Source organism: Lycium ferocissimum, unplaced genomic scaffold (genome assembly GCF_029784015.1).
Source record: "Lycium ferocissimum isolate CSIRO_LF1 unplaced genomic scaffold, AGI_CSIRO_Lferr_CH_V1 ctg3470, whole genome shotgun sequence".
NCBI lineage: Eukaryota > Viridiplantae > Streptophyta > Magnoliopsida > Solanales > Solanaceae > Lycium > Lycium ferocissimum.
In genome coordinates, this window is record NW_026725411.1 from 96719 (window position 1) to 111237 (window position 14519).

At 35.3% G+C, this 14519-nt stretch overlaps 1 protein-coding gene and 1 pseudogene across 1 annotated transcript; both read left to right on the forward strand.

The window, feature by feature from the left end:
• Window positions 1-238: 238 nt before the first annotated feature.
• On the forward strand, window positions 239-6939 carry LOC132044077 (pre-mRNA-splicing factor ATP-dependent RNA helicase DEAH1-like; annotated as a pseudogene).
• Window positions 6940-11803: 4864 nt separating this feature from the next.
• LOC132044076 (UDP-glycosyltransferase 91A1-like) lies at window positions 11804-13565 on the forward strand. The gene is given in 2 exon segments (XM_059434566.1): window positions 11804-12495; window positions 12497-13565. Coding segments are annotated over 2 exon segments (1383 nt in total). The 5' UTR covers window positions 11804-12139; the 3' UTR covers window positions 13524-13565.
• Window positions 13566-14519: the final 954 nt, after the last annotated feature.

The window sequence follows — 14519 nt, forward strand, 5'->3', positions numbered from 1 at the left end:
AAATACCGGAAATGACCTCGGGAGCAAGCAGGCACGTTGACGGAGTGCTGCCTGCTAACTCCCTGTTATAGAATAAGAGAAAATGCTCGAAGTGGAAAGTGATCCCCAAATACCAGCTTGGCCACCAAGTTTGACAAGAAAAAGAAAACAATTAAAGAAAAATTTGTCCACCGCATATATTTGTCTTGCTCCACAAGAACTTTTGGGACATTTGTTTTTAGACAAGCCTAAAAAAGAAAGTGTAGTATAAATTATGAAAGAGGGTGCTACTATTTTAGAGAATTTTTCTCATTCTCACTCACATTATAACTAGGAAAAGAGAGTAACTCACATATATCAGATGATTATCTAAGTCTTGCCATCTCGTTCTCAATCCTCAGAATTGCCTATTGTCTCTTTATTACATCCAAGTAAAATAAAGTTTGGTTTTACCGTTTCTGATCACAAAGAAAGTTGCAGACAAAATTAAAATGGAGGCCACAGTGTTGGTGAGGAAGCAGAAGAACTACACGCTTTTGGACAACAATGTTAATTCTCTGAAGAAAAAGGATACCAAGAAGTCGAAAAGGACGAGCATTGAAGACGAAGACGATGTTAAAAAACGGGCGGTTAGAAGACATACAGAAGAAGAAAACTGTATGATTGAAAATTTACGTAAAGTTTCAAGGCAAGAGTATTTGGAAAAAAGGGAGAAGAAGAAACTAGACGAACTCAGACATGATATAGAAGATGAGGAATTTTTATTTGAGGGAATCGACAAATTAACCGAAGCAGAGAAACGTGAACATTTATACAAGCAAAAGATTGTTGAACTAGTTAGTAAGTCAGAAGAAGATGCTGATGAGTATAAGATTCCTGACGACTATGATAGTCTTGAACGTGGTCGTGTTAATCAGAAAAAGAGATTCTCTGTAGCTTCGCATCGTTGCAGGGAGGAACATGACATTCATCCACAACAAGCATGGGAAGAAAATCAAATGAACAAAGCAAAACTTAATTATGGGTCATAAGATAGAAAGCAAACGGTCTATCAATTTGTGTTTGAAGACCAAATTGAATTCATAAAGGCAAGTATAATGGATTCGGATGGAGATAATGTTAATGTTGAGAAGCAGCAACGTAACGGTGAATCGTTTATAAGAAAATCAAAACTTAAAGAGGATAGGAAGGCGTTACCAATTTATCCCTATAAAGATGTGTTGGTCCAAGCTGTTCATGATCATCAGGTTCTTATTATAGTTGGAGAAACGGGTTCCGGAAAGACAACACAAATACCTCAATATTTGCATGAGGCGGGTTATGGGAAGATTGGTTGTACTCAACCTCGTAGAGTTGCTGCAATGAGGGTTGCTGCGCGTGTTTGCCATGAGATGGGAGTTAAACTTGGACATGAAGTCGGTTACTCTGTTCGTTTCGAGGATTGCACTTCTGAGAAAACTGTTCTTAAGTATATGACGGACGGAATGTTGCTAAGAGAGTTCCTTAGAGAGCCTGATTTAGCAAGCTATAGTGTCATCATGGTTGATGAGGCTCACGAAAGAACGTTGTCAACGGATGTCCTGTTTGGCTTGATTAAAGATGTTGCTCGTGCTCGACCCCATCTCAAGTTGCTTATATCTAGTGCCACCCTCGATGCAGAGAAGTTTAGTGATTATTTTGACTGTGCTCCGATTTTTAGAATACCTGGAAGGCAGTTTCCAGTTGAGATAAACCATATAAAAGAACCAATCTCAGATTACTTGGATGGAGCAGTAATCACTGCCCTTCAAATCCATGCAACTCAACCACAGGGTGATGGGGATATATTAATTTTCTTGACAGGGCAGGAGGAGATTGAAACAGCTGAGGATATTATTAAGCAGCGAATAAGGGTACTGGGGACGAAACTAGCTGAGCTGATAACTTGCCCAATATATGCAAACTTACCAACTGAACTACAAGCCATGATATTTGAGCCCACTCCTGAAGGGGCTCGTAAGGTTGTTCTGGCTACAAATATAGCCGAGACATCGTTGACAATTGATGGGATAAAGTATGTTATTGATACAGGGTTTTGTAAGATCCACTGTTACAACCCTCGAACAGGAACGGAGTCATTGTTGGTCGCTCCTATCTCGAAGGCGTCTGCCAACCAACGAGCTGGTCGATCTGGACGAACAGGTCCTGGAAAGTGCTTCAGGTTATACACTGAACATAGCTATAGGAATGATTTGGAAGATAACACAATTCCAGAAATACAAAGGACCAACCTTGCCAATGTGGTGCTCTTACTCAGGAGCCTTGGGATTATTGACTTGCTGAACTTTGACTTCATGGATCCTCCACCAGCTGAAGCTCTACGTAAAGCCCTGGAACTGTTATTTGCACTTGGTGCCCTTGATAAAGATGGTAAGTTAACCAAAGTGGGTGAAAAAATGGCCGAATTTCCTCTGGATCCAATGCTGTCCAAGATGATAGTTGCCGCTGACAAGTACAAGTGCTCAGCTGATATAATAAGTATTGCTGCAATGCTTTCCGTGGGGAATTCAATCTTCTGTCGTCCAAAGGACAGACAAGTCCAAGCTGACAATGCTTGGATGAGCTTTCACATTGGCAATTGGGGTGATCATATTGCTTTGCTTAAGGTTTACAATTCCTGGAAGGAAACAAACTTTTCAACCCAGTGGTGCTATGAGAATTACATCCAGGTCAGAAGCATGAAAAAAGCTAGAGATATCCGAGATCAGTTAGAAGGTCTGCTGGAAAGGGTTGGAATTGATTTGACATCAAATGTTAATGACTTGGAAGCTATTAAGAAGTCTATAATATCAGGATTTTTTCCCCACTTAGCAAGACTAGAGAAGAATGGATGTTATCGAACTGTTAAACATACCCAGACATGTCATGTTCACCCCAGCTCAGGTTTATCACATGTGCTTCCTAGATGGGTTGTCGATCATGGCCTGGTCCTGACAACTAAGGAATACATGCGGCAGGTTACTGAATTGAAACCAGAATGGCTTGTAGAAGTAGCTCCCCACTATTATCAGTTGAAAGACGTTGAAGACTCTAGCTCAAAGAAAATGCCTCGTGGAATTGGCCTTGCATCTTCTAAATAGGTCTCGATTTGATTGCTTCTCTTGCTAATTCTGTTGTGGTGTTCATATTTAGTGAATTATTGTATATGCTATAACTGTGTCCTTAAAGTTTTCAGTCTTCTGATGCTGAGCATTTTTTTTATTTCCTTTGTGTATGCGTCATTTGAATATTCTGTTGGACAATTTTTTGAAGATGCAAGGCAAAGTACCGGAGGTATCTTTGGTGGGAACTGCATTCCAAAAGTTGCGGGTGGTACTGTGTTATATCTGAAAGTGGTATGTTTACTGCAAATTAGTAGACATCATCGAACCTTTGCATAACATTCAAGAAAATCTTGTTTAACTGCTTTGAAGATGTATGACAACTATTTGGCATATCACGAAATAGATCTTATGCTGAACATTCAGTAGCTGCAAGAAGATAAATCAGCCTACTAAAGATATTAAATTCCTAACTACTTTTCTTGTCAAAACTTGAAGTGTAGACTGCTAGTACTAAATTGCAGGAATAGCTCTTGGCTGATAACGTTTTTTGTGTTGCTGAAGCTTATCTTTTTAATGGTGAGAACAAACTAATCCTTTTTTTTATGTTTGTCTACTTCAGGCTCCCCAGTTTGTCTGTCTCCTATCTTTTGAGCACATGTTACCTTTATATTTTCTCTTTCCCCACTTTTTCCTTTTGAATGCACAGTAATTGCTACTTCCAAAGGAATGATATAATATCAGCATGTCCTAATTTCTTGAGTTTAATGCTTGTAGAGAAAGGAAGGTTTTATGGATGTTGATTCCGGGATTTGATTATATTAGTACCTCCTCTGTTCTCCGTAAAAGATCTTCATGAAAATATTGTGTAAGATCGATGCTTTTGCAATTTCAGTTTTCCACTAACCCCAGACATTGTTTACCTATGATCAGATCTGAACATGGTTTTCACATCTCCCGTCTTTGTGCGCTCCCCCTTCCATCTCTCGTCTTTGTGTTTCTCGCTGAGTTACTGTCAATGGATAGATTGTTGTCTTTCATAACTTCGTCCTCTGTTCTATTCTCCTAAGTTACTCCCTCGAAATCCACTCGCCCCTAGAATGTAAGAGGTATTTTCGCTAAATTACTCTTAATTAAATAGTTCACTACTAATAGTTATTTGATTCTGATCCTTTTCCTTGTCTAAGTTTAACGCATTCTCTCCACTTGTAATTACCAGCACACGTTTGTTGCGGACTTTACTCAATAAAACATCACCTTACTTATGAAAGATTCTCTTCATGAGAGGTTATTCCTTCTGGCATGTTTCTACCATGTTGTACTTCAGATTAAAAGCATCAACAAGTTTTAGCTTAGAAAAGAAGCAGGACAGACTTGTCCGATCAAATTGGGAGGTAATTTTGTCTTCCTGTAAGGAAGAAATCCCGCTTATATAAGTTCTTATTTTTTTTGGAATTCAGTAAGTACTTTTTTTTTTTTTTTTTTCATTTTAAGTCATTCGTTGGTTGGCTGACTGACTAATCAACTGTTTGTAATGATCTTTTCTAGTTCTAATCTTTTTTATTAGCTTGGCAAGAACACTGCAGATCCTGTTTCATACTGCCTAGGCAATCACGTTGACTGAACAAGGAAAGTCTATCATATTTCCATGTGTGTGAGTACCTCTGGACCAAAACTTAAAGGCAAGTTCTACAAAGTGGTGGTTAGATCGACTTTATTGTACGGGGCGGAGTGTTGGCCAGTCAAGAAATTTCACGTTCAGAAGATGAAAGTCGCGGAAATGCGAATGTTGCGGTGGATGTGTGGGCACACTAGGAGGGATAGAATTAGGAATGAAGATATCCGAGACAAGGTGGGAGTGGCATCGGTGGAGGACAAGATGCGGAAAGCGAGGCTGAGATGGTTTGGACATGTGAAGAGGAGAGACACAGATGCTCCAGTGCGGAGATGTGAGAGGGTGGCTATGGACGGTTTCAGGAGAGGTAAAGGGAGGCCGAAGAAGTATTGGGGAGAGGTGATTAGACAGGATATGACACAGTTTCAGCTCACCGAGGACATGACCTTAGATAGGAGGTTGTGGAGGACTTAGATTAGGATAGAAGGCTAGGTGGCTTATCCTTTCACCATAGTAGTTGTAGTTTTGCTCATTTGTTTATTGCCATTTGATTTTGCATTTATTCTTGCTTATATTTGTTGGGCCGTTGTACTTTGATTATCTTATTTATCTATAGTAGTTAATGCTCCTTTCTTTCTTCTGTTCTACCATGACTTTCTCGCTTTTGTTATTCCTTGTTTTCATATTGTTTTTGATATGCTTGGTCCTATCGACCTTTTGTCTGTTTTCCTCTCTTGAGGAGAGTCTTTCGGAAAGCAACCGCCTTTACCTTTGAGGTGGGGGTTAGGTATCGCGTACTGTCTACTCTCCCCAGATCCCACATGGTGGGATTATACTGGGCTTCTTGTTGTTGTTGTTGTTGAGTACCTCTGACCCTGGTATATAGTTTTTCATTTTAGCCGTGTTCCAAAAGTGGCGGGTGGTACCGGATTGTGTTTACAGCGGTATGTTTAGAATGATGACATGCTCACACTTGAAAGCTTTAGGTTAAATTGAGATACAATCAAGCTTAAGGTTAAAAACTATGGTAGTGATGTGTTTAACTAGAATACTAATTCTGTTTTATTGTTGAGAGAGAGCATGAATAAGTTAATGTGGATGAGCTATTGTCCATTACTCAGTCATCATGATTTGTATTGCCTATCCGATTTTGGTAATGAAAATTAATTATTTACCAAAAAAATAGTTAAGCAAATACTGAATGCTCTATCTGGCTATACTTCTGCTCCTTACATTGTATTGACACATTTGGTAGAATTGGGTGAAATCGTTTGCTCTTTTCTTTGTTTTAGTTCTTCATAGTCGTGATATCATCTTATGATGTAGCTCTATCAGATAATCTTCACTGCTAATTTCTGCAAAGCCTGGATAAACATTTTCCACTTTTATAATGAACTACGAGTTTTTTTTTATCTGAAGAAATCCAAGTTGTTAAATTCAGTATCAGTGACATTCTGAAGTTGAGCTGTCAATAGAGCTTAAGTCATCTTATAAGAATTCTTATGCCCTTTCTTCAGCTTCTTTATATATATATATATATATATATATATATATATATATATATTTTTTTTTTTTTTTTTTTTTTTGTAATCGTGGTGTCCTGGCCAGTTTGTGCGCACCTCGATTAATTTCACGAGATACCTGTCACCTCCCACTAGCAATAGGTACCAAGTAACTCTGTCCACCAATGCTTGAATAGATGGAAGAAATCACCTTGTGTTTTGTCTCTGTTGGGATGTTCTTAGGCCTTTTCTTCAGTTTCTTTATATATCAATCTTTGCTTCAAAGAAACTCTTTCCTTTTAGTTTCCTAAAGGACTCCGGTTCAGTACTTTGGTTCCTTTTTATTTTTTTAATTTTTTATGACGGTTTCATGCCACAGGAATAGATGGAATTCTATCTGAAGCAAGGTGACTTTTTTATTTGGTTCTTTTGCCAAACTCAAATTTTGCTAATCGAGCTATTGGCTATCAACAAGTATATTTGCTAATCGAGCTATTGGCTATCGAGATATGTCTTCTCTACTCCCTTTCTGATCCTTTGCATAAACTTGAGAAGCTTCCCAGTAGTTTTCCTGATTTGATTGGACTTTCTAGAAATATTGTTGGCAATTCATAAGCTATTTGAATAATTCTTCTACTTTGGTTTTCTTGATGAGTTAATTTTTGGACGGTTAGAAGTTTTTGTATTTTAATGACATTGTGATAAGAATCGGGTTATTACTTTATTAAGGGTCAAAAATACACTTTAAGTATCACTTTTTTTTTTAGTTCCTCGTGAACATATCATTAGTTTTAAAACAGCCTTCTTCTATCGGTTGTTTCCTTTTCTTACATGACTATCTTCGTTATTTGCAAAACAAGCCTACAAACCTCATTAAAAGTAAACAACTGATAGTTGAGGTGTGTTTTGCAAACTAGTTAGTGATATTTTAGGTAGAAAAAGTGAACAACTGATAGTTGAGGTGTGTTTTGCAAACTAGTTAGTGATATTTTAGGTAGAAAAAGTGAACAACTGATAGTTGAGGTGTGTTTTGCAAACTAGTTGGTGATAGCTTAGGTAGGAAACTCTAACACCTGATAGTTCAGATAGGAAACTTAAAAAAAAAAAAAAAAAAAAATTGAGATACTTGAGGTGTGTTTTTGACCGTTATCTCATAAAATAATACTTTAGGTAGGAAAAGTGAAAAACTGATAGTTGAGGTGTGTTTTGCAAACTAGTTGGTGATAGTTTAGATAGGAAACTCTAACACCTGATAATTCAGATAGGAAACTAAAAAAAAAAAGTGATACTTGAGGTGTGTTTTTAACCATTACCTCATAAAAATAAGAAAATAATGCAGAAGCGAAGATATAAAGATTAAATACGAGAAGGTAAAGATATGCAAAATTCGAGAATAAATCTCCAAATTTCAAAAGTAAGTGCTAAGAACCCTAATTAATCTTAGTATTAAAAAATTAGCGGATTAAAACTAATTATGGTACTAATAGAGTAAATTCAAAAACTTAGACTAAAAGGCGATCTAGAGCCGTATTTTGAAGAAATTAGAGACAACAATTAGTATAAGATTAATTACCTTACTTTACGAATAAGAACTAAAGATATCAAGTAAATAATTAATCTTACCTCTTAAAATAAAATCATTTTTATAAAGGTGTAAGATAAATTTCTAGTAGCCACACGCGAAAATATAAAGGGGAGAAACTCTCAAGTAATAATAATGTTGTGTTATGAAAAATAACAAAATCCATTCCTATATATCGGGAAAACTTATCACAAATAGCATAGATTTGAATCCTACTTTATGGATATAATACATAGTAAAACCTAACTATGAAACCTTAAACTAAAAACTTTTAAACTAGGAAAGCATGTAAAATATAGCCATACTTATTCCCTAATAAAATAAGGAAAAGTTGACCAAATAGGCATCAAAACACACGCCTAACTTCATCCAATTTGGGCATGAATTAGCCCGCCCTTGGGCATTTTCAGCTCTTTGGGGCTCCATATGGGCCCAATTTTCCTTCTTTTGTTCTTGGACCATAAAATATAAAATATGTGTAGCATTTAGCCCATTTTTTTTCATAATTTTACGGACTCGTTCTTGAGCTCTTCTTCCATGATAAGCAATTCATTGATCTCCAATTGAAGCCCAACAACGTTGGCTTGCAACTCCTTAGCTTGTGACCTTGACGACAGGCTTCTTAGGGCTTCTATAGCTTCATCCTTGCCTATGAAGCTCTCATCCCCTTCTTCTTGAAAAGAATTAGTCTTCGAATTTAACCCTACATCAAACAAGGACAAGTCAGCAACACTAAAAGTCGCACTTACTTAATACTCACTAGGTAGATCCAACTTGTAAGCATTGTCTCCAATTCACTCGAGAACTTTGAAGGGTCCATCGCCTCTAGGATGCAATTTTGACTTCCTTTTAGAAGCAAACCTTTCTTTCTTTATGTGAGTCCAAATTAAATCCCCAAGCTTAGAGATGATTTATTTTCGCTCTTTGTTTCTTCTCAAAGCTACTTGCTCATTCCTCCTTCCATTGGCCAGTGTAGTTCGCTCATGTATCTTCCTTGTCATTTTACCTTTATTTTTTTTCATCAAGACTATCAACACCATTAGTAGGCAATGACACTAAATCAAGGGGAGTAAGGGGATTAAAATCATAAACAACTTCGAAAGGAGAAAATTCAGTAGAAGAATGAATATTTCTATTACAAGCAAATTTAACCAAAGGCAAATGATCATCCCAAGAAGTTAATTTACCTTTTAAAACAATCCTCCGCATGTTACCTAAAGTTCAATTCACCACCTCAATTTGCCCATCAATTTGTGGGTGACAAGAGGTAGAAAATGAAATAATGGACATAAAACCCCTCTTTTTTGGTCTTGTATAAGCGTGTATATGCCAGTGTTTTAAAAGGCAGTTTCAGGACTTGCCCTGGGGCGAGGCACTGGCAAAACACCCCGGGGCTCACGTGCGAGGCTTAGTTCTTATGAGGCTTACGCCCTAAACACACCTAACGCCCAATGCTAGGGGCTCGCCTAACAGTTCTTACACAAATTATATGTTAAATTCCTTAATTAAAATCGTTGACCCTCATAATTCTTTAACAAACGAATGATACTTAATAGTCTTTCATCTATAGAAATAAGAAGATTGGGTATAACTCAAATAACGAGTCGTAGTATTGCATATTTACTATTTGAGAATATCGTGAGGGTGAATATCACTTAATATATTTTTAAAAAATATATGGCCGAATTGTACATTTTCACTTGTCATTGGTCTTTTGTCTTATGTATCAAAATTGTCATATTTTATTATTTCGATATTTGAAAGTAATTTTATTTTTATTCACGAAGGAGTTACGTTTTAATTATAATACAGATAAAGTTTATTGATTATTTGCTTATATGAAGATAAAATGAATAGTATGATAGTAATATTGTTTTAAAAAATTGTGATTTTTTCATTGTTGAAAGTTAAGATGTTAAAGTTGATTTGCATTTCATAATACCTTTTATTTCATTGTATTAGTTATACTTGTAAAATTATTTTATATATAATTACAAGTTGTAAGTTGCGTATAATACAATAATGGATTGCTTTGATTAGTTATTTGTGAGGATCAAGCGCGCGCCCGTGTGCGCGCACACACACACACACACTATATATATATATTTCATTTATTTACAGGTTTCTTTAATTTTTTTTTATGTAATTTTACCTATTAAAAAATATTTATTGTTAGTATATTATTTTATGAGATACTAAAAATTAAATACCCATGGGGCTTACGCCCCGAGCCTCGGGGCTTACGCCTCGCCGAGGCATGTGTAAAATGCCCCGTGTTACGCCCCCGCCTTTTAAAACACTAGTATATGCATCGACCAAGTTTTAACTTGCTTTCTTTATCAGGTCATTATTAAAAGAGTAAAAAAAACAAAAACAAAAAAGTTCAGGGAGGTTACAGGACGCTCGCGTAATTTAGATATGTAATTTTTAATTTACTCTAATTTAAATGTGTTTTTATGCCTTATCCATATTTTTTTTCCTTGAGAAATGAAATGGTTGAACAAGTCCATGTAATGGACCCTAAAAATATAAGGACAAGTAGAGTTGATTAGATAACAACATTTAGCGGCCGTTTGGTTGGGAATCAAGCTATTCGAGGTTATAACATGGAGATTAAATAATAATAAAAGTATTTAGTAAATTTATTTTTATTAATAGATATTTGGTTCATTAGACGAAAAAGATATAGGGTATATAACATAAAAAATGGGTTTGGTTTACATTGAATTAATTGAAATAGACCTTCATATTCAATTTTAACAATGTCTATCTTAAAAATGTTGGGAGCTCAGCTTTGAAGGAGAGGGCAAATATATCTTTTATTGTTATTTAGGAATTAGTAATTTCATAAATTGTTATTTCACATAGAGTGTGCTGCAAAATATTAACACGATTGCGATAAAAATAATTTGGAATTTGCTAATTCAGAAATAAAAAATTTATACCAAATAAGATAAAATAATGTCACAATTTATCCCGTAATTATAATCCTTTATTCCTTTTCCACCAACCAAACAATAAAGTTCGATAGCATCTAGAATAACTGGTACAGTCAAACCTTTATAATGGTAGTGTTTGTCTGAAAATTTCATGACTGCTATAATGAGGTGTTGTTATATATGTATACTGACATTTTTGATGTTTAGATCTCATTTAATTGTTATAAACAAAAGTACACAAAATTATTTTTCTCTACCTTTTATGTATTAAACGAAAACAAAATACTTGTTAATTTTAAAATCTCAATTGAATTTCATACTTCATTAATTAAAAATTGAAAAGACTAAAATTCTAGCACAACCAAAAAAATCAGAGATATTATCATATTAATTGGTTAACTAAATTAAGACTAATAAAGGAAAGAGAGCACAACATTTTAAACTTAAAATGGACTAATTTTACAACTACCAAAATCAGGGAAGTATCAAATTTATACAAAATCGGTAGATACGAAATAGGTGATTTGCAAGACTAAATCAGATTACTATGAGAAATATTATTTTTTCCTTTTAGATATTCGTACTTGAAATTTACTGTGTACATGACATTAATGATGATCACCCTGAATATTTTAATATTTTATTTCTTATGCATAATATATTTCTTACAAAATATTATTACACAATATATGAGTATGGCTATTATAGAGATGTGATTTTACAAAAAGTCTACCGCTATAATGAATGTCACTGCTGCTATAGGTAAAATGCTTTTATATAGAAGTAAAATATAACATAAAAAATCGATTCTGGATAAGATCAGGCCGTCATGGTGAAATCTTGTTATAACGAATGACAATTATAGAGAGAGGTTTGACGGTATATCTCGAAATTAGTAGTCATCAACAATGAAAGGCAGCCATACCTTCTAGAGAAAAACATGTCAAGATAACTTAAAATAAAATGAAGCAGAGCAGTGATAGGTAGTGTGAGCTGAACCTAGATGATAATTAAATCGTGTTGATAACGTATTACTCTAAAATAATATTATCAATTAATAATGAATTTTTTTTTGGATAGAAATATTATTTTTTCTCGTTGGGTGACCCCCAAAATCTTGTTATGATCACGAGATCTTCCAAATTTTTATATAAATACAATACAAGTGGTTTCATAACATTTTTAAATCATTTTCTGGGTGGAAAAAACAATCAACGATCAATATAAAAGCATATACACTTGAATGATTAGAGAAGGAACAAATATAAAAATATAGAAATCCAATTGGCTTTTGAAAAATAATTAAAACCGTGTTAAATCTTATCTTAGTTGTTTAAATCTTATCTTAGTTGAACTATTCTTGAGATTCATGAATTTATAAAGTCCATTAGTTGCTAATTGTTGCAAGAAACTGAAAAACCAGAGATTTACATAGCATAAAAATGGAGGGAAACAATAAAAAGCTGCATATTGCAGTATTCCCATGGCTAGCTTTTGGCCATATGATTCCATACTTAGAGCTATCAAAGCTTATAGCTCAAAAGGGTCATAAAGTTTCCTTCATTTCTACTCCTAGAAACATCGATCGTCTCCCAAAACTTCCACCAAATCTTGATGCCTTCTTAAATTTCGTCAAACTTCCTATGCCACACATCGAAAAGCTACCGAGAAATGCAGAAGCCACTATTGATGTCCCTTATGAAAAAGTCAAGTACCTTAAAATTGCACAAGATGGACTTGAAGAACCCATGGCTAAGTTTCTTGAAGACTCAGCTCCTGATTTTATACTCATCGATTTTAGTATTCAACATTCCAACGGCTTATTTCAGCATTTTCATCGCCGCGGTGCTAGGTTTCACGGGACCTGTACCAGGACTAAACAATGACTATGAAATTCGGAAGACACCTGAAGAGTACACCGTTTCCCCAAAATGGGTGCCATTTGAAACCGCAGTTGCTTTCAAGCTGTTTGAAGTTTTGCGAATCTTCGAAGCTTCCATGAACGGAGATGAAGAGAACGTTTCTGATATTTTTCGTTTGCATAAAACTCTTGAAAACTGTGATATTTTGCTTGTAAGGAGTTGTTCAGAATTTGAACCACAATGGCTGAAAGTTTTAGTGGATATTCACCGAAAACCAGTTTTACCGGTGGGGCAGCTACCGACAACAACGTATGAAGATGACACCACGCAGACCGACACATGGAGAGAGATAAAATCGTGGCTTGACAAGCAAGAAAAAGGAAAAGTGATTTACGTAGCATTTGGTAGTGAAGTAAAACCGAGTCAAAACGAACTCACTGAAATTTCACTCGGATTAGAGCTTTCTGGGTTACCATTTTTTTGGATTTTAAGAACAAAACGAGGGGAATCTGATGATGAATTGATTCAATTACCAGAAGGGTTCGAAGATCGAACAAAGGGAAGGGGAATTGTGTGCACGAGTTGGGCACCACAACTCAAGATACTAAGTCATGACTCAGTGGGTGGATTTTTGACTCATTCGGGTTGGAGTTCAGTAGTTGAAGCAATACAATTTGAGAAGCCATTGGTTCTGTTAACATTTTTGGCTGATCAAGGGATAAATGCTAGGTTGTTGGAGGAGAAGAAGATGGCATATTCGATATCGAGAGATGATCGAGACGGGTCATTCACTCGTGACTCGGTGGCTGAGTCACTGAGCTTGGTACTCACTGAAGAAGAGGGTGAGATATACAGGGAGAAGGTTAAAGAGGTGAAATATCTTTTTTGTGACAATGGAAGACAAGATAATTATGTTGAGAATTTATTAAGTTACCTTCAAAACCATAGGAAGACTATAACATGAAACTGGAACTGGGATTGGATCCCCTCCAGTAACTAATGCTCCAGTGTGATATTTAGCTACGAAATTATTAGCCACAACACAAAATTCGTCACTAACTGTTCACTTTTTGTGACAAAAAATACATTTCGTGATTAAATATATCAGCCACATACTTTTAGTGACGAAACACCGAATTTCGTAGAAAGTTTATTCACTAAAAAGTTTCCCACCAAAAAATGAGTTGGGCCATTTATTGAGTTAAATTAGCCACGAATTTTGTGTTTTTAGTGACACATTATTTGGTCACTAACAATGTACCCAATTTGTGACAAATCATTATTTGTCTTAAAATTAGTTAAATTTTGAACACGAAAAAAATTTCGTCACAAAAAGTATGTTCTTATAATAGCGACAAATTAGAGTTTGTAGTTAAATGTTGTAAGATATAGCTACAAAGTTTTATGTTTGATTGTGACATTAGTTTTTGTCACTAATAATATAAACAATTAGTGACGAACAATTTATCGTCTTTAATCAGCATGTGACTTAGTGACAACAATTTTTTGTCACAAAATATGCAATGTTTTAAATAATGACGATTTTAAATTTGTAGTTGAATGATTTAACTATTGACGACGAAAAGAATTCGTAGCTAAATATAAATGATCTTTTGCTACGATTATTTTTTCTCAATCTAGTAAGAGGGGTTGGTTAAAATTTATGGTGACAAGTTATCGATGCTCGAGTGTCTGCTGATAGCAAATATTTACGAAAAAGCTATGATACTTATGAAAAAAGCAAAGCGGACGAAGGAATAAGGAAGGACATGATGTTTCAAGAATTCAGCAAAATTTGGGAGTTTAAAATATGGTTATAATCATATTTAAATCGGAAAAGGGCCAAATATACCCCTGTACTATTGAAAAAGGGTCAAATACCCAAATATAACCCCTGCCGTTATACTTTGGGTCTATATATACCCCTCCTCCGTTAACGTTGTCCAAGGTGGACATCCAA